Source organism: Brettanomyces bruxellensis, chromosome 9 (genome assembly GCF_011074885.1).
Source record: "Brettanomyces bruxellensis chromosome 9, complete sequence".
NCBI lineage: Eukaryota > Fungi > Ascomycota > Pichiomycetes > Pichiales > Pichiaceae > Brettanomyces > Brettanomyces bruxellensis.
The window spans coordinates 1,380,820-1,400,472 of NC_054690.1; the positions used below are offsets into that span (position 1 = coordinate 1,380,820).

General features: G+C 38.2%; 9 protein-coding genes across 9 annotated transcripts; 3 read left to right on the forward strand and 6 right to left on the reverse strand.

Moving 5' to 3' along the window:
* Positions 1 to 1,126: 1,126 nt before the first annotated feature.
* Positions 1,127 to 1,933, forward strand: BRETT_002462 (uncharacterized protein; the record flags this gene model as incomplete). Its single annotated transcript, XM_041280989.1, has 1 exon — positions 1,127 to 1,933. The coding sequence occupies one exon, from the start codon at positions 1,127 to 1,129 to the stop codon at positions 1,931 to 1,933; it is 807 nt and encodes a 268-aa protein (XP_041138780.1).
* Positions 1,934 to 2,231: 298 nt separating this feature from the next.
* On the forward strand, positions 2,232 to 4,742 carry BRETT_002463 (uncharacterized protein; the record flags this gene model as incomplete). Its single annotated transcript, XM_041280990.1, has 1 exon — positions 2,232 to 4,742. The coding sequence occupies one exon, from the start codon at positions 2,232 to 2,234 to the stop codon at positions 4,740 to 4,742; it is 2,511 nt and encodes an 836-aa protein (XP_041138781.1).
* A 115-nt stretch (positions 4,743 to 4,857) lies between these two features.
* Positions 4,858 to 6,189, reverse strand: WRS1 (tryptophan--tRNA ligase; the record flags this gene model as incomplete). Its single annotated transcript, XM_041280991.1, has 1 exon — positions 4,858 to 6,189. The coding sequence occupies one exon, from the start codon at positions 6,187 to 6,189 to the stop codon at positions 4,858 to 4,860; it is 1,332 nt and encodes a 443-aa protein (XP_041138782.1).
* Positions 6,190 to 6,596: 407 nt separating this feature from the next.
* On the reverse strand, positions 6,597 to 7,892 carry BRETT_002465 (uncharacterized protein; the record flags this gene model as incomplete). Its single annotated transcript, XM_041280992.1, has 1 exon — positions 6,597 to 7,892. The coding sequence occupies one exon, from the start codon at positions 7,890 to 7,892 to the stop codon at positions 6,597 to 6,599; it is 1,296 nt and encodes a 431-aa protein (XP_041138783.1).
* A 524-nt stretch (positions 7,893 to 8,416) lies between these two features.
* Positions 8,417 to 10,687, reverse strand: BRETT_002466 (uncharacterized protein; the record flags this gene model as incomplete). Its single annotated transcript, XM_041280993.1, has 1 exon — positions 8,417 to 10,687. One exon carries the CDS (start codon positions 10,685 to 10,687, stop codon positions 8,417 to 8,419), a length of 2,271 nt encoding a protein of 756 aa, XP_041138784.1.
* A 571-nt stretch (positions 10,688 to 11,258) lies between these two features.
* On the forward strand, positions 11,259 to 12,347 carry BRETT_002467 (uncharacterized protein; the record flags this gene model as incomplete). The annotated part of the gene is made up of 1 exon (XM_041280994.1): positions 11,259 to 12,347. One exon carries the CDS (start codon positions 11,259 to 11,261, stop codon positions 12,345 to 12,347), a length of 1,089 nt encoding a protein of 362 aa, XP_041138785.1.
* Positions 12,348 to 12,457: 110 nt separating this feature from the next.
* BRETT_002468 (uncharacterized protein) lies at positions 12,458 to 14,620 on the reverse strand (the record flags this gene model as incomplete). The annotated part of the gene is made up of 1 exon (XM_041280995.1): positions 12,458 to 14,620. The coding sequence occupies one exon, from the start codon at positions 14,618 to 14,620 to the stop codon at positions 12,458 to 12,460; it is 2,163 nt and encodes a 720-aa protein (XP_041138786.1).
* A 262-nt stretch (positions 14,621 to 14,882) lies between these two features.
* BRETT_002469 (uncharacterized protein) lies at positions 14,883 to 15,239 on the reverse strand (the record flags this gene model as incomplete). Its single annotated transcript, XM_041280996.1, has 1 exon — positions 14,883 to 15,239. One exon carries the CDS (start codon positions 15,237 to 15,239, stop codon positions 14,883 to 14,885), a length of 357 nt encoding a protein of 118 aa, XP_041138787.1.
* Positions 15,240 to 16,000: 761 nt separating this feature from the next.
* On the reverse strand, positions 16,001 to 17,371 carry BRETT_002470 (uncharacterized protein; the record flags this gene model as incomplete). The annotated part of the gene is made up of 1 exon (XM_041280997.1): positions 16,001 to 17,371. One exon carries the CDS (start codon positions 17,369 to 17,371, stop codon positions 16,001 to 16,003), a length of 1,371 nt encoding a protein of 456 aa, XP_041138788.1.
* Positions 17,372 to 19,653: the final 2,282 nt, after the last annotated feature.

Below are 19,653 nucleotides of genomic sequence, written 5' to 3' on the forward strand. Positions count from 1 at the left end.
TTACAATACTTCTGCCAGAAGTGATATAATAAGCTATATGAGCATGCTATACTAGAACTGCAATTTTGATTTGATATGATTGACACTTCATAAGAGCAAAGAGACACACAGTCCTGTGTCCTAAGTTTTGCCTTTGAATGCAATTTTCTGTCTCTTTCCTACACATGACTTTTTAAAATACACAACTAATTGTTGAGATTGTTACACGTACCACTATCCCTACGAAAAATAGAGAAATAATTTTTACTTCAGCAATATGTATTTGAATGCTTGTTGATAATCGGAATGATTGATAAAATATTTCTAAAAGGAGAAGCACATAAAGTTTGTTGCCGATCATCCCGAACTTATCAAACATCTTGTTCTATAATCCGAGCTTCATTTTTAACATAACATGCAAAAATTCAAAGATAGATAGATATTCACATTTAAATCTTTTCAGGTGCTTTTTTGAAGAATTTATTAGAGTCGAAAATTCTTATACTAATGGAATAATGTGCTACATAAATCTTAACCGATTGCAAATTTTGATTTTTCGTGCTTTCCAATATTATCCGGAGTTCATGCCTCGAAATTTTACTAAGAGCATTAAATACAGTTATATTCTCTGTTCAAACGACATATGTTAGGACTTGCACGAAAAGCGCTCATTGGCTACATGAAAAATTACAGCGGGATACGAACCCCGATTCTCACAGAGAAAATCACCGACGGAGATATAAAACAACGAGAAGGAAGGTCCAATTTGCATCTTTTGGAAAAAATATCTAAGAAGACAAATCATCATTTTGTAGTCGGGTTATTCTATACATATGAAGAACAAGCGCAAAACCATCGTGCTATATATTAATGATTATACTATTACTGGCCGTTGCGAGAAAAAGACCAACCAACCAGCTACCAACCAGGTTGGATTAATGAATAACTGATAAGCTTTCGCGGGGAACCTGCCGGAAAAAAAATACCACTTCGTAATAAAAGAAAAACACAGCTTTTATTATTTAAGCCACACATTTTCCGCAAAACTTCACCGTTCCTTTCTTCCAAATGATATAAATTTTTTCCTTTTAAAAATCGTATTCCACATCTCACATCAATAGTAGATAACCATCAACCGTTATTAAATATGTTTGGAAACATTGCTAAGCGTTTGGCAGGAAAGACAATCCTTATTACAGGGGCATCAGCAGGTATCGGCAAGGCTACAGCCGAAGGGTTTGCAGAAGCATCTAATGGAAATATTAAGCTCGTGCTTTGTGCCAGAAGACTTGAGAAGTTGGATGTGTTGAAAATTGAGTTGACCAAAAAGTATCCAAATTTGAAAGTGTACCCGGCTGTTTTGGATGTTTCGAAGATTGATACGATTGAACCTTTTCTCAAAAGCTTACCAACCGAGTTTGCCATCATTGATGTGTTGGTGAATAATGCAGGTAAGGCATTGGGTTTGGACCCAATTGGTACAATCGAGGAAAAGGATGTCGAGACCATGTTTAAGACTAATGTTTTGGGAATGATCCAGCTTACGCAACTCGTCGTCAAGGACATGAAGAAGAGAAACCATGGAGATATCATTCAATTGGGATCTGTTGCCGGCAGAAATCCATACCCAGGTGGAGGAATTTATTGTGCTACAAAGGCTGCTTTAAGAAGTTTCACACACGTGTTGAGAGAAGAATTGATTAACACCAAGGTCAGAATTATCGAGATTGAGCCAGGTAATGTTGAGAGCGATGAATTCTCACTTACAAGATTTAAGGGTGACAAGGAGAGAGCCGCAAAAGTGTATGCAAATACCGTTCCTTTAACACAAGAGGACATTGCTGAGGTTATCGTTTTTACTGCTTCCAGAAGAGAGAACACTGTTATTGCGGAAACTTTGATTTTTGGTACGGACCAGGCTTCTGCATACCATATATACAGAGGTAAGCACTGAATAGCATATGGTTTATACATAATCATTGAAGTTATATAAGATGTTCATTAGACTGCGTGATTGTAATTTTTGATGTAGTGAATACCCGACCAAGGGAAAAGTGATGATGACGTCGATTGACGTCGGTGAGGGATCTTTTCATTTCGTTTTTTTTTCAGCACCATTTTTTTTCAGTCGATACAATGTTTCCAATCATCAGTAAAGTCCCATACATTCCACTCTTTTGTAAGCAAAGCTGTACAGACTGAACACTTTTGATTATTTTTACAGAATTCCAATTATTATAAACGAAAACAGAATGGTGTATGCGGATCCATTCATCGAGAATGCATTGAGCTGTGGCAATTATAAGCTCGCTCTTCAACTTGTGGATCGAAAAATAAAGGAGCATCCAAACAGTTCGTACTATTTTGGTCTAAGATCTCAGGTATTGGCATATCAGGGTCCAAAATTTAGGCAGCGGGCCATTAAAGAAGCAGAAAATCTTCTTGCGAGATGTCCTACAGATATCCAGACACTCACAATTATTTCGGAAGTGTTTGATTTATGCAACTATGTGCCATTGGTGGATCCTTTCGAGGCAGTCGGTAAAAAGCACCCAAATTCTTCTTTAGTTTATGAATGGTTTTCTCATTCAGTTGAAGCGGGAAATCTTATACAGGTTCAGAAATCGACTATGATGCTTACAAAAGTTTTGACAACTGATAAATCTTCTAGAGATCAGTTTTCCCCAAGCTCGGCTAGAATGGCTCAACTTTATGCGGCAATAGGCTTTGTACTTGTATGCAATTGCTGCAGCTCCAGAATTACTGCAGCAAGTAGAAAGCTGTTTCCACTATTAGGATTAAAGCTAGTGGAGAAGGCAAAACCACAAAATGCTCAGGAATATTTCGTTTACTGTGAGCTCTTGAAATTAGCAGGAAAGGAGGAACAGTGCAAAAACGTGCTGGAGGAGATTTTATCGAAGGAAAATGACCTACAATTAAAATTAATGTATTTGGATGTTCTTGATAGAACCGGAAAATACGAACAGCTTTTTGAAACCTGCAGACATTATCTTGATAATTTAAAGGAGGATGACTGGAATACCTGGAAGCTCTTTATAAAAGCTGCTGGGGAAATCAGGAAAACTCGAGATTGCTTCAAAATAATAAACGAGTATCCCGATGGAAGAAATAAGGGATTAGCTTATCTTGAGCTCTCAAAGATTGACCATACACTTTCTGCTACAGATTTTTTTGAGGCGTACATTTCAAAATATGGTTCTAAGAAGTGTTGCTTCCAAGATTTGGTTAGTGTTCTTGACGAACATCCTGAGTTATCAAATATTGATGATATATTGGACAGAATTTATGAGAAAGAAATTGTTTCTGTTAGCTCTGGGAAGTCAAAGGCAACGGAAAAGGATCTTATTTTGATGGTTAATTACATGAAATTGAAACTACACCAAAAAACAGAACTTTTGAATGACACTGATACTATAAAGGAGTGCTGTACATATTATAAAGCTACAGAGCAATTGCTGGATAAGCTTCAGCAGTTTGACTTTTCTGCAAGTTCCGAATTTGTTATTATTGCTTGTGAAGCACTTCTAAGCCAATACAAGGGAACACAAAACGATTTACCGACTTTACTTCTTCGAATTGTTGTAATTATGGAATCAGCATTGTTGAAGAATCCATACGAATTCCACCTAAAGCTTTGGCTTATCGCTCTATATTGCAAACTTAATCTTGTTAACAGAGCGGAAGGTTTGTTTGAGAGTCTGAAGGTGAAATTTGTTCAATTGGACACTTTATCAACAATTTTGAGTACAAGAATATCCTCCTTAGAGACCAAATTGAATAGCAGTAAATCCAATATTCTTTTCCAGGTCGCTAAATTCTATTCAAATAACGTCGGACGTGAAGTTCCACAATTGATATTAAATGGCTTCAAGCAAGGTTCTTTTAGCAAGATCCAGGGCTTTTTTGAGTTTGAAAATAGGATAAACTTCTCATTTACAAGACTTCAAAATACCAATGAGCAAATCCGCAATTGTAGATTACAAGATGATATTCGAAGGATAGAGATAACTTTAAAAAATGATCTTAAAAACCTTTATAAGGTGTATGCAATGGAAGGAAAGGAATTGGATCAAAAGATAAACGACAATAGAGATCGAAAGACATTCTGGGATTGTGGCGTGCATCAAAGAATCAAAACTGTGTCCCAAAAATTGGATATGATCAATCCTGAAGTCAACATGGATTATTTGGCCATAACAACTTTAATGAACCTTCTCATATATGATTACAATTCAAGTTTGTACGAGGATTATATCAAGAGATATCTTGATCTATACGGAAAAGTGGGCGATATTCCATGTACTGAAGCTGAAACATGGAACTTTTCTGTGCTAGCACATATATTTGAACCATCCGAGGAGATCAAGACGGATCCTAAAATTCCAAAGAACCAGCTCACTTTTAACTTCAATCATACGATATTTGTCATTACAGATTGCGTAAAGCAGCTGAAATACATGATTTATGATCACTCAGAAAACATGACCACTAAACAAATAGCTACGATCCGCTCCCTCAAGAAGCAATATTCAGAGGTTCTCAAGAAGGTCAAGAAGGACATCAACAGTTACAAAAAGAACGAAAAGAAGCAAATTTCCAAAGTTGAAGCTGAGGTGAAACACTGGTTTGCGAAGAATGAAATTGGAAGACAGTTCTCTGTGGATGCTAATACAATTACCAATATATTTGAGGAAATCGGAAGAGCAGGCCAACAATCAATGAAGCAGCTTAATGCTATATAATGTTCTTGAGTATTATAGTACAACAATACAGAATCTCGCTTTAACAAAACATATATTTTCTATTACACATTAATAGACGTAAATGTAGGATACTGTGATTTTCATCAAACTATACTTAGTCTTTCTTTTCATCCTTTTTCTGCTCCTTGGCAACCTTCTTCTCATTTTTCTTACTTTCCTTCTTGCCCTTTGACTTCTTCTCTCTTGGAACGGCAGGAACCAAACGTTCCTTTTCACCCCAAACCAACTTGTGAGGCTTCATAAAGGATTCCAGAACCTTATCATCAACCTTAGCTCTTCTTTCCTGGAAGTCCTTCACAAACTTCTGAAGAGTTTCAATACAGAGCTTCTTCATTTCACCCGAAAGCAGCTCACCCTTTCTGTAAGAATCAGCAACACGCTTTAACTCATCATCATCATCCTTGAAGAATGAAAGATACTGGTAAGCGACATCAATATCTGGATTTCCACCGTACTTTCTGTGCTCCTCCAAAGTGGCCTTACCACCACTGAATGCATACTTGTTAATCTTCTTCTTGATCTGTTTGGCAGTATCAGTCATGAAGATAGCAGTGTTAGCATTTGAGGCACTCATCTTAGTTGTAGGTCCTTGCAAAGCTGGGAAAAACCTCGAGTGAATCAATGCAGGCTTACTGAAACGAAGCTTTTCTGCAACATCTCTGCACACTCTGAAATATGGATCCTGGTCAATAGCACATGGAATGAGTGCAGGAGTCTTGTCTGGAAGTCCCAAAACGTCTGGGAAAGATGATGGGAAAGCAGTAGAGATCTGAATCGAAGCAAAGTGAATCTTTCCAATAGAGTCAGAATCTTGGAATCCAAACACGGCTTTGGCAGTTGATGTAGTGATTTGTCTAGAGACTCTAAGAATTGTCTCGTAAAATGCTGCATTCATGTACTCCAAATCAGAGAATATGAAAGTGTTCTTAGGGTTAAATCCGCAGGCAATGATATCCTTGGCATTATCTTTGGCAAACTTTTTGACATCGTCAAGAGTAAGCTTCTGCTTGAAAAGGAACTTTTCATCATCGGTCAACTCAATAACAAGAGGAACATCAAAAACTTCCTGCAACCACTTTGTGAATATAAATGGAACCATATGTCCTAAATGCATAGAATCTGACGATGGTCCACGTCCAGTGTATAGGAAGAAAGGCTCTCCATGTTCGTACTTATCCAAAATTCTGCTAAAGTCTCTCTCAGAAAAAAATAATCCCTTCTTGAGATAGTGGTGTGGTTCACGTCCGGTGACTCTCTTGAATCTATCTAATGTTTCCTGGGTGATTCTTTTTGTGCCAAACTGCTTGATAAGCTTATCATAGTCAATAGCGACAGCCTCACCATTCACAACTGCACCTTCGACTTCCCAAGGGGTGATTTTCTGCTCTGCTTCAACTTTAGGTTCTTCTGGTTTTGTTTCCGACATTGCTTGCTTGAATTTATTGATTTCGGCCCTTTACTTAAGAAATGGATAATCAAAGACTCATCTTATTCGGTTCGTATTCGTACATTATTTTTTTCACCTTTTTCACGAAAAAAATTTGGCATACGAAATTTCATCGACGAAAAAATACTGAAGGAAAGTGCTGATAGTGAGATTCGAAAAGGAGAACACAGGTGCGAATGCACTAAAGAGCCATAAGACTAGACTTTCATTAGAATGTAATTTGAGTTACAAAAACTAAAGCTTAAGCCTGCAGAGAAAAGTTGGCAAAAAGATGACCTTATTGGAAGTCATTTTTACAATATCCCAGCTACATTTGGATATTTCATAGTCAATATTTATCTAAAGTTATGCAAAACAAATCACGTGATCACAACAATCGAATCTGTCTATTGTATTCCAAAGCCACCAGACTCCGTTCCAGGCAACGTGCTATACGATGATTCAGTATCAGTATCCAAAAGCTGATCATCAGTGTCTTCTTCAGAAATTTCAGACCAAGATGCGTATGTCAGCAGTGCAAAACCAACCATAACAAGACAATAACCGAATATTTTATACCAGCCTAATGCAATTCCTCTAAACCACCATTCGGAAAATCCAACGAGCAAAATTGTAAGAAGAGAAGAAACAGAGGAAAAAACGGGCGAAGTGAGTGACATTAAGCCAAGAAAAGAGAGACTAAACACGGCATTACTGAAAACAGAGGTCCAGATTAACCACCAAGCCTTGGTAGTTGTCGGAAGTTTCACACTGTAAAATCCAAATAGATGAGCAAAGAAAAGACATGTACAGAGTAGAATGCAACTGTTGATACCAACTAAACCCATTGTGAAGTTGGAGAATGTGGCCTCACGCCTTGCACTAACAATTCCTGAGGGTGGGCAGCACTTTCTCTTATACAAAACTTCATATAAGCCGTACAAGATGGCACCTACAAGAATGATAACGTTTCCGGCAAACCGGTGTGGATATTCTCGAGTCTCATCCCTAGTTTGCTGTCCTCCGTAAGCAACAATCATAACTCCTGAGATGGCGGTAAGCACAGAAGACATCTTTACCCATGAAAAACTGTCATGAAGGATTGGGATTGAGAAACAGTATGCCGCAAAAGCCGAACAGTTATATATAGCAGTCACATCTGCTCCAGTTGAAAGCTTCATAGCCACAAACCATGTGGCTCCTGCGACGTTAAGAACCAAACAAAGTAATAATGCTGATTTAAGTAGATGATGAAGTGCATTGCTGTGTAGAAAGTCGGTATATCTGCGAAATCCACGGTCAGAAAACTCGTTTACGTATTCTGGATGGTTGTTGGCAGCTGTTAACTCCGCAGTATGCGCAACATTTCTGTGTTGGGTCTTAACTGAAGATGTGAATGCTCTTCGAAGTCCTTTCCAACGCTTTCCGCGCAAAACATCTTGACCTTTTTTATGTAAACGATATCTTTTCAAAGTTTTAAAAAGGGCAACTGAAACAAATTGTATCAGCCATAACAACCACCAGCAACTGTGTGTAAGTAGCATCACAAAGAATGGATCATCGTACTCATACTTAATGAAAAGAATACTTGTGAGTTCTGTTTGGAGAACAAATGATGCTAACGAGAGAATGAATAAAACAACAACAAAGCCAATTTTGACAGTTGAAAAGCTGCCATGACTTTGAAATGGTGAGCCTTCCATTATTTTCAATGATGAATGCTGTCAATATACAAGGATGCCAGCCTGCTTTTTATGATGTTATAAATGCTGATAATTATACGCTTTCCGAATTTTTCTTTGGTGTTTCAAGAAGCGGTCAAAAACCAATTCAATCATTAAGGATCGTAATTATGCTTTTGAAAATAACCTTTGAAAACAATTATCAAGAAAGCTCAGCCTTGCTTAATGCATTTGCTTGTCTGCTTCTTAAGATAAAGTGATAGATACGGTATTGTGTTGTGGAGACAATGCGCGAACAGCTTTAATAAGACCAAAAAATAATGACGAAATGTAAATTTTCTTCGGATTGATAATTCTCTCCTCTCGCTTATCAAGACATAAATTCCACCGTCGATTTTTTTTTAGGCAAGCTGTACATTTTACTTTATCATAAAAATATTACAAGTACAAACTTCAACACTGTTACCAACTCATTGAATACACTAAATTTAATTTTTTTTTTGATAATTTCGATCATAATCCTTATTCAAAACACATCAAAATGTTCAATCGTCTTTCTCATTGTCACTCTTATCAAAGCCACACTTCTCATAAAAGCTTTCCCAAAGCTCGATCAATTCCTTTTGACTTTCAACCAATCCCTTCCAATAGATCTCAATCATGTTTTTGAACTCTTTGACCTTCTCTACATCAAATCTATCTAGCTCCTTCCTAAACCGAACATTGTACTTATCACGAAACTCGGATTGAGTCTGCACTGCCTTATCTAGACGATCGAGCTCTCTTTGACATTTATTGATTTTCTCCGTCTGATTCTGGTACTTGACCTTCAACTTCGATAACTGCTTAGCCTTTTTTTCTTGCTGATACTCCACATTAACAAGAGAGTTGCAAAGTTTGAACCTACTCTCAAAGCAATTCCGAATAGAACCTATTGCACGAATATATTCATCGATTGTTACACCAATCGTCATAATCTGCGACAGATTTGTTCTTTCAAGTAATTGTTGAATTTTGCTTTGTAACTCTTCGAAATTGCCGAATAGTTCACTCACATCGCTATTGACCTCGATATCGGTCATATTCGAGATTAGTTTCACGACCTCTCCTTTGGCAGCTATCAACTCTTCTCTCTTTTCCAAAATGTAGTCAAGACTTTTTGATAATGAGTGCAACTGACCGTCTAAATTCTCCACATACGATTGCTTTTCAAGCATGTATGGATCAGTTTCGATGTACTTGGGAATATTCAAACCAATCAAGGAGCTAAAGAATCCTCCAGTACTGGTACTGGTCTCACCCATAGTGATAACATCAGCCATTGACATAGGAGCAGCAGAACTAGAATCATCTCTACTTCCCACAGAGTCTTCATCCCCACTATTACCATCACCTCCAGGAGCTGTTTCTCGAACATGATGTATTACCTGATCTCTGTCGTGAGAATCTTCGGCGAACTGCTTGCTCTGCAAAAATATAATAAACTCGGCATCCTTTTGGAGAACTGCACGTCCCGCAATTTTGTTGAGCATCGTTTCTAATGCTATTCTTCTGCTCTCAATAAACTTATCATCGAATCTTCCATAAATTTGCTTTTCTGGAGGTGGAGGGATGATATAGCCGGGATGATTGTTAATCAGCTGCCTGTATAACCATAGGAAATCCTTGTATCTACGAGTAACTTCTGTAACCGGTTCGGTTAAAAGGCCAGAAGATGTCCTTGTTGTGATCGTGTAAACTATGTGCGTACTTGTAAGCTCTCCAATTTTTGTTGGATCACCAACTGTGATATCAAACTTTGCTGCAAGAGGTTCTGGCAAAGGCGCCGTCTTTTTTGCAATTTCCTGTTCTGAATTGGTTCCAGTTGTGGAAACTCCATTGAAATTACCGGGCTTCATGTCCATATTGAATAATGGCCTGTCTAACGAGGCGATTATCTTCTGTTTACGGGTGCTTGGACTCAAATCACCAGCTGGAGTCTCATCATTCGCACCTTTACTTTTTAAAGGTGATGCATTTAGCTGAACTGCAGCTAAAGGATCAATCGATCCATTTGTTTTACTTGCATCACCAACTTTCGAAGAAGATCCCCGTCTTCTGCTCTTTATACGTCTTGGCCGAAGCAAAAGAGTCTTTCTGTTTGGAGATGAAAGTGAACCAGCACTTGGCTTTGAGGCTCCAATAGCAGTATCTGCATCTTTGGAAGTCTTTCCGGTCTCTCCAGCCATCCCTATTATGTCTAATGGTCCTTTTTCATCGCTTTGACCTTCGAAAAGATTCTCACCTGATGCAGGAACTGTAAGATCAACCTTTTTACCTTCATCCAAGAACCCAAGGTCGTCGTTTGAAATCGATGTCAAAGTATTCATAAGGTGCTTTTTCTTTTCTGTGCTTGAGCTTACATCTTGTTGTTCACCACCTGGTAAGATCTCATTATCGGCCTGAGTCTCTTCAAAGTCATGTCCACCTTCAACTTTATCAAGTGTTAACGATCTCATAGTTTCGGCCAACTCATTCTGAATCTTGAAGTCATCCACATCACTGTTACGTCTATCCGGTGTATGGAAGCCCATATCTCTTGATGTGGAATTTTCAGAGAAGCTCGGCTGCTCAATTGAATTTATTCTGGTATCTTGAACATGGTTGTCATCTTTCATCTCTTCATTTCCAATTGCATTAGCATCATCATTCTTCTTTTCGGAGGATCCCAAAAATGAATCTGAACCAACATTGGAAACATCATTGGTCGAATCATGTGTGGACTGATCCAACGGGGATGCACTTCCCCACACATTCGCTTCGTTAAATCCGTCCATTCAATAGATAGATAAAGTATGATGAATATGTATTTTCCTGAAGTTTGAAAAGAATCTACTAACAACGACAGCAGGATCGTATAATCAAAGCAGATGCGTTCCTTTTGAAGTAGAACAAGAATGGAATTTAAAACACCAAACAAATTTCACTAATAAGCCTCTTTTACTAACAAATTCTATTCAACCAATGTCCAGAAATCCACATATTTGATTCTACATTTTTGTAGCCCCAATTTTTTTTCCCCTTACTCTTCATTTATCGCGTTCTGAATACTACCCATCCAAGATTTAATAAGGTGCTCACACAAATTCATAATGATAATATGCACCTTTTTCTTCGATTCGAAACTTCAATACATTATATAAGATATTTTTTCCGCAACATTCAGACAGAGCCAGAAAATATCAGTTATAATAAAGCAAAACTTATAAAAGCTTGTTATCATATCGTGTCGTTATACATGGAGTAGATCAATATCTACTGACACATCATCCAAAGTTCACTCAAACGTATCTGATTAATTAGGGAATTGAGCGGTCAAAATTTCTTGGCTAAAACTGTTAACAAAAGATGGACAGAACACCTTTTTTTAGAACATGTATAGGAATATATGAAGAAGGTTTAAAAGCAGATTCACAGAGTTCGACCCAACAGAAAAGCCGACATGATGAAAAATTACACGGAGTTAATACGAAACAAAAGAGCCAGTTTGATATGTCTGGAACCTTTGTTCAGGACTCCATTTCTACGGCAAAAGTTATCGATGAAATAGTACGTTTCTTGAATTCGGTGAAGTCGGAGTATCTTCTTTGGAATTCGAGAAAAATGGATGAGGAAGCGAAGGACCGCCTAGATTTGACACTAAAAGCTCAAATAAACGGGTTAAATAGAAAGGTGGATACACTTAAGAGGGCTTCCACTGAACTAAATAAGCAGATGTACGTTACTAGTGGAGTTTCAGTTAAAGAAATTGGTCTTAATTTAGCTTCAATGGGCAAGTACGGACAAAAAATGCAGATGGACTTGGACACGGTGGCAAAAATGAGATTGAATGTTGTCAAATCACTAGGTTTGAGGCTAACAAAGCTCTCAGATCTTTTTGTTTCGTTATATGCTACACGAATGCAACGTAAAAATGAACACGACAAATCATATTTATCGACGAACACAGAGTACTTTGGATCTGATACACAAGAGATAAATACTCGAAACTCCAGAATTCCAAACGGATACACAAGTAATAATGGTAAAGAAAACATGATTTTTGACAAAACAATTCAACAGGATGATAATACAAATACGGTGGAATACGACAATCTTCAAAAAACACTTCCTACTCAACAACTTCAGCAGTTGTCAAAAGAGAACGAAGACTTGCAATTACAACTAAAAGATGAGCATCTAAAGTCAGTGGAACAGATGGAAACTTCAGCAGTGGATATTTCATCAATGATCAACGAGATTTCGCTCCAGTTAAACCTCCAGAATGAATCGATAAATACGCTATCGGGGTACCAAGACGATATTATGTCTAACATGAAACTGGGAAACAAGCAATTAGTCAAGGCTAATGATAGAAATAAGAACTCCGGCAGAAATTTAAGCGCCATGATTATTTTTATGGCCGTACTCTTGTTGATCATAGACTATATATTATAATGTAATGACTGATAGATAATTACGTGGTTGAAGGATTGTGGAAATTAAGTAATCAGGCACATATTTGTACAACGATATACAGAGCTAAAATCATTTCACCATTAATGCATTTACTCAGTCTTGTGAGTAACTAAACCTACCACCTTGCCTGCTCCAATTGTCTTTCCATCTCTTCTAAGAACAACTCTTCCCAGCTTTGTATCTTGCTTAAAAGTGAACATGGGGATAGAACGATCAAGAACTTCAATATTGACAAGTCCACTACTAGATGATGCCAAATGCTTTCTCTTCTTATTCATTTTTCCACTTGCAGTCACCACGTAATCGATACTTTTAAGTCTGCAAGGGATTGAGATGTTTCCTCTAAAAAGTATGAATGGAGTTCCAACTAAAAGAGGCCTATTCAAATTGAAACAATTTATGTCACACTTAAACTCCTTCACCGGCTTTATATAATGCCCAGGTTTTGTAGCCACATCTCCGATGAGGATATCATCAGGATCATCAACCTTCTTCAACTTCAAATCCACAAACTCGCTTCTAATGGCCAACTGAGCAGTCTTCTTTTGCATTTTGAACGTTCCAACAGGAGTAGAGGTGACAGTTATTCCATCAACAACACCACTTTCATTAGTTGGTGATATCACAATGGTTTCTCCTGGTTGAATAGTTCCAGAATGTATCCGACCACCAATGGTAAGTTCTCCCTCACGCCCTCCTTTCTGCAAATCATTAACAGTCATGGCAAATTCCGACTTTTTATCAACAACCTCTTTGATGCTTGCATTGGCATCTTCGAGCAACTCCATTAGAACTTTTCCATTGTACCAGGAACAATTCTGTGACCTTTTGACAATGTTATCTCCAAGATATCCACTGGTTGGCACAAATTTCAAGTTGGCTGGCTTGAAATGAAGCTCTTCCATTAGAAAATCATCCAACTCACCCTTGACTGAGTCGAACATTTCCTTATCCCAGCCTATTGAATCCATCTTGTTGATACATATAATACAATTATCAATGCCAAGACTCTTGGCAATCGTCAAATGCTCCTTGGTCTGGCCATTATCACCAAATCCAGACTTAAACGATGCAATATCAACAATCATCACCGCTATATCGGCCTGCGTGACACCATTAATCATCTGTGGAACATAATCCTTGTGACCAGGCGAATCTATCACTGTATATCTGCCCTTATCTGTTTCAAATTGCGTCTCACAGATATCAACTGTAACCCCTCTTTCTCTTTCCTCAGGAGTCTGATCCATAACCCAAGCAAGCGAGAAAGATGGCTTTCCTATTCGCTCACTTTCCTGCGTTAGCTTATGCATCACTTTAGAATCAACAATATGCAAATCGTATAAAAGCCTGCCAATCATAGTGGACTTACCACTATCAACATGACCAATCATGATAAAGGATAAGTTTGGCTTCTTGGCCTTCTGCGCAATTGCCTTTTGAATATTAATCTTGGTCTTCGGCTTAGTGGCATTCACTTTTTTCAGGCTCCTGTTATTTTTCTCTTCCGCAACCTTCAGTTGGGAAACACCTTTTGTGACCTGTGAAACTTCGTTGTGAACTTCATCCGGACTTGGTTTGGCAAAGTTACTTGCCACTTTTTTCCCTATTAACGTGTTGTTAGTAAATATTTTGAACACATCCAACTGTGTCTCGAGCTTTTGACGTTTTCTTCTTGCCTCATACTTGTTTTTATCATGTCTGCTTGGAAAGACAATTTTTGTAAGCAGAGAGTTGCTATCGGAACTATAATCAATGTACTTGTTCATTGAATGACCTGCATCAAATGAGGATGAGGCAAAAACTGCAATATCCTTTGCGTTCTGTGCTTGAATAACATGCTTTTTCGGTTTGCCATCTGCAGACGGAGACCTATTCCTTTTGAGTCGATTAATTCCAATACTGGAACGTGCATTTTTTACATTTTGAGGACTCAGAAGACCCTTCAAACCCTTTTGGGGAAGTTTTTGACCTTCACTTTTCAGATTTGGCTCACCTCCATCTGATTTCTCCTTCATTGCTCTTCTTTCACGTAATCGTAACTGCAATCTTTCAAGGGCAGATTTTGGTATTCTAGTCTCGTCTTTTTCTACATGTCTATTGGATATCAGTGCAGCTAAACCAGTGGCTTTAGCACCGCCTTCACCATTATCATTCTGTAAGCTTTTTTGTCTTTCCTTTAACAGGGCCGAAAGCCCACCTTTTCTTCTAGAAGGAAAACTTTGATCATGAGAATCGTGTCTCGGCAGCATTTTTCGCTTGCCTCTATCTGAATTCGATTGCCTTAAAACTTAGGAGATTGATCTTTGTGAATTTGGGTAAAATATACCAGTGGACTCCTGCTTTTGAAAAGGATAAATGAAATTCAGTAAAAACATGTGGCCTTCATTCATCATAGCTCGAGAAACAGGAAAGAAAAAAAAGGTGTGAGCAGCTGAAAAAAAAAATTAAAAGCAAGAAACCGCGTGCAGAGAAAGTTAGGTTGGAAGAATAGCACAGTAAAACAAATATGCACTAAACAGCAATCTCTACTGTCTGAAATGTCATGTTCGCCAATTCTCTGTAGTTCTCATGATTTGCCCACCACCAAGTTATTACTTCCAGTAAAAATAGAATATACTTACTCTTATATGATCTTTTGATCTCTTCTATGGTATCATCAATGCTGAAATAGTTCATCCAGAGTAACTCCTTGATTTTCTGATCGTCCAAATTTCTGTACTTGCCATCTGTTTGCTCTTTAACCTTTGGTAATAATTCATAAAGGGTATTATAGTCCTCATCATTCAAATTATCCTCATTGAACTGCTCATCAGAATCGTTTTCATTGGCATAATCCTCCATATCATCTTGCGAGTAATTGAGCGGCATGTTGAAAGAATGGCTTGATATAGGAGGGGAAGTAGCTTCAAATAAAACAAGCGTATACACCTCGGAAAACAACTGCGTCTACTGTAGATAAACGAAAATCATATTAAAGAGAACTGAAGTGATCGTTTGGAACATCAAAGGTAGCTACTAATATGATAAAATCGAAGATGAAAAATGAAGGATGAAAAAAAAGAAAAAAGAAAGATACCGTGAAAAAAAATATCGAGGTGCTAGACTTACATAATCTGCCGTTCCCTTATCTCATACTGTGCTACCTAAACCATCGTTGAATACTAAAACAATCCATTCAAAGCATATATATTCCGGCGCAGGAATTAGACAAAAAAAAACAGAAAAACGGAAAAAAGACATACTAAAACAGGGCAAGGAATGAATCTCGATCAATGCCATTATCGGAATGAAAATCAAAAGATAAGGATATAGAGAAAAAAGGGGAAGAAAAAGACAACAACCATGACCATAAACAAAAAAGAAGAACTCGACTTAAATGTACACAAATAAAGTCAATAATAAACGATTTAGCAATGAGTTAATCCGACCGACAGCAAAAGACGAAGGGTAAAATGTGAATGAGATAAGAAGCCAGAGACAAACATGAGAGGAGAAAAAAGAGTCTTCAGAAGATAACCGGGCAGAAATTAAGTGAAAAAGCAAGAAAGAAAAGACAGAGAACAACTATGCAACAGAAAAAAAGGCAACGGCTTAATGGTTCGATGCTCAGGATAAGGATGAAGTCCAAATTAGGAAGATGCAGGAGCCACTGCAAGTTCAACAGACTTACGTTTCTTCCTCTTGATGGAAGACTGCGAGATGGAGTTTCTCTTTTTGTTGATGCGCCTCTCTCTTCTTAGACGGCCTTGCATCAAATAATAGCTGGCACGTCTAACAACAACACCAAGAGAGTCTCTATCATAACCATAGTGATACTTTTGCTCCACTCTAACCAGAAGTGCATCCATCAATTGGTCTCTTTCCTCGGCCGGGGTGTCTCGGATCCAAGTTTTCCGTCCGAGAGGGAAGCCGAGCTCGTCTTTGAGAATCGACAAGATCTGCTTTTCTCTCATTGAGGCCTCAGCTGTATTTTCGCCGAGTCCCAAAACAATGGCCAACTGTACCAGCGACATTCTGGAGTCGCTAACTCTTTTCCCGTTGATGCAATGGACACCGTGGCGATTTTTCACGGCAACCACAGATGGGTTCCTGTTGGAATTTGTGGCAGTGGATGATGAAATTGGAGCAGTGGCCTGGACTGTTGGGCTTTTGAAGTTGGGCGTGCGCAAACCAAGACCGGAGTTAGCCGAGGAGGTCGATGCAGACGTGATCGAACTTCTGGCAGAGTTGTAAAAAATGGATGGTGAGGACGAGATCGAAGATGCAGCCGAAGATGGAGGCTGCGGGTCGAACGACGTGAGGGGTGAAACGTCGAATGACGAGTCGATCGACGCGAACGATGGCTGGTACGACTCCGGGGGCGTCGACATCGTCAGAGTCGGATCGATCATCTTTGACACAGACTGCGATTTCAATACTGGCGACTTCCTTATAACAGCCATAGCTGGGTTGATGGTCTTGACCGTGTCGAATTCGGCAGACGAGTTATCGGTAAGTGAAGAAAAGAGATCCTGGTAGAATGCAGGCTGTGCAGCCGACGAGGGTATATAACTGTCGCCGGTCTGGACGGTGGCATTAGCATCAGGCGAGAAATCGAAAGAGCTGTTTAGAGTTTGATTGGCTGATGGCTTGGACACGATGTAGTCCGGGGTGCCGATTTTTTCGCTGATTCTTGAAGATTCTGGAATGGATGGAGAGGCGGCGATTGCACCATAACAAGAAGCAGCCAATGGGAAGACAGGAGAATTGAAGTCTGCCGGGCGCTCTGACAGAGTTGAAGAAGAAGATCCCATAGATTCTATATTATCGAGAGGGAAACTGTCCAAGAGGTCTCCCGAAAGCTGATTTAGCCAGTTAGTGTTTGAAAGGAAGTCTGGCTGTTGATTTTGATTTTGCTGTTGCTGATTTTGCTGATTTTGATGGTTTTTCTGTTGTTGAACAGATGCCGCACCGTTTCCGGGCGTAGCACCGATGCTCAAATTCTCAAGTGTGGAAGCCATTCTGTCGAGTACTTTAGTTTATGAGGTATCAAGTTGAAGTGAAGAGCAGAAACTGTTTTTTAGAGACGGTGAGTTTGGTCAACAGGCAGAGATATTGATTTTGAGTGCTGCGTATGTGTACGCCGGCGAAAGTAAAAAGCGGGTGAAGAAAAGTGTGTTGAAAGTTCTCCGATCGCTTGGTGATAACAAACAGACGGTGAATATGAGTGAAGGTAGTTTTTGCTTAGCGCTTAATCCGATACTAGCCGATAAAAAAAGATTTTATTCAGAGGAAGTACGAAAGGAGTGGGGCGGATGATTCAAGTAGAGGTGGGTGATATATATTGAAGGTATGAAAATCGTTTGGATTCGGCTTCGAAGACGAAGTTGACCGAAAATGAAAAGAGGAAATAATAATAATTTGGGAGTACGAGAGATATAAATAAAAAGCCAATAGATTAAGGGTAGCCGAAAATAAAAAATAAAAAAGGAAAAGTAGAACAAAATTAAAAAAAGAATGGTAATTACAAGGTGGGTAGAGTAAAAGCATGGAGTTGAAAGCACCAGGTAAAAGATAGAGAGTACAATAAGACATTAACAATCAAAGAATAGCAAGATTAGTGAAAGAACACAACTTAATCAATAGTCAATCAATTAATTACTCAATAACTATGAAGTAACAAAAAAAAGAAAAAGAAAATTGGATTAAAAAAAAGTAGTGGCGAGCTCGCACAGCCGCACACACATGTCGAAATGGAGAAGAATTGTGAGGCTGGAAAATTTGAATGGAAGAATAGTCACGGCTAACAATAGAAAGGAAGGGTGGATTTCCGAATGTACATGGAGTCAGATAGATAGATACAAATTTCGGGATGGAAAGAAAGTTGCCTCCGATGGAAGCAAATGTTAAAAGAGTGTATGTAAATGGGGAAGACCCGGGAAAGGAGTGGGGAAATATCAATGACAAATAAAATAGACGAATAAGCCTTTAATATGGAACACGGATAGGTCGGAACTCGGCAAGTAGTTAAAAAAAGGTATTATGAAACGAGTTGAAGGCATTTGTACGAAATGATTGCTAAGGAATGAAACATTTGCAATCTTCAACTGTATAGAAAACGAAGGATATGAGATACTACGAAGTGAAATAAGATGAAATAAAAGAAATGAAAAGGGACAAAAAGGTATCATCATACCATATGGTGAGCCATACTTGCTTTAAATGAACCACTAGGAATATGTTGAAGTTGATAGTGAAAGAAATACGATTAGCAAGCTCGACGATTGATAGCGGAAATTTCGCGATTCTAGATTTACAAAATAAAATTTATAGGCGGGTATGTGTGGCTTTGGACAAGCAAATTGTAGATAAGGATAGCGCTGAGGAATGGAGGGGTTGAAGGAACGTAATCAGAGCAGAATTAAATATGGCAACAAATCAATCAAATTAAAAATGATGATAATCAGATCAAATAAAACAAGAATTAGATATGGAAAGTGAAGGAGAAAGGAGGTGGAAAAATAAAATAAAATCAAAAAAAAATAAAATAAAATGAAACAAAAAATAAAATTAATTAATTTCTATAATGTATCCAAAGCAATGCACATATCACGTATCTCCGAATAGTTAATAATGACACAACTGTGCTTTAAGGTAGACCATCTGCAAGGTCACATGCAATGTGTTCATTTCTAAGGTACAGATATTCTAACATTAGACAAGATAATGATCGTAATGTCAATACGATACCGATGGTCTGAGCTAACTACATGTAGCTCTACCGATGGGAGAATCTCGAATGTGCTCGAATTAAAAAAAAAATAATAATAATGTTCTTCAAGTCACATACATGTGTTAAGTGGAAAAATATACTTATTCGTGGGATATTTGACAAGGTCAACAGTATGAAACACGAGCTTCGACTACTTGTACGTGATGCACATTGTACAATTTACTGAGCTATCAAAATTGTCGGGCTTTCATAAAAATTTGGTTGGGTATTGACATTGAAATCAATAATATATTCATATTCATACTCGTGGTTTATTTAAGTGAGGGTACCGCTGCGATAGTTCCTTGGTTAATAGATAAATAAAGTATGTAGTAGATAAAATAACAATGGTTGAATGCTCAATGGAAGAACACATTCCGTCATTGATGTGCATGGACCTAAAGATGAAATATTCTTTTTTGCAAGTCTTTTTCCCCCATTGGTAACGTCGGAAAGAACTATAACTAAGATAGAGAACAGAATAAAGATAAAAGAAAGGCTTTCAACAATGATTTTCTCAGGAATAGAGTT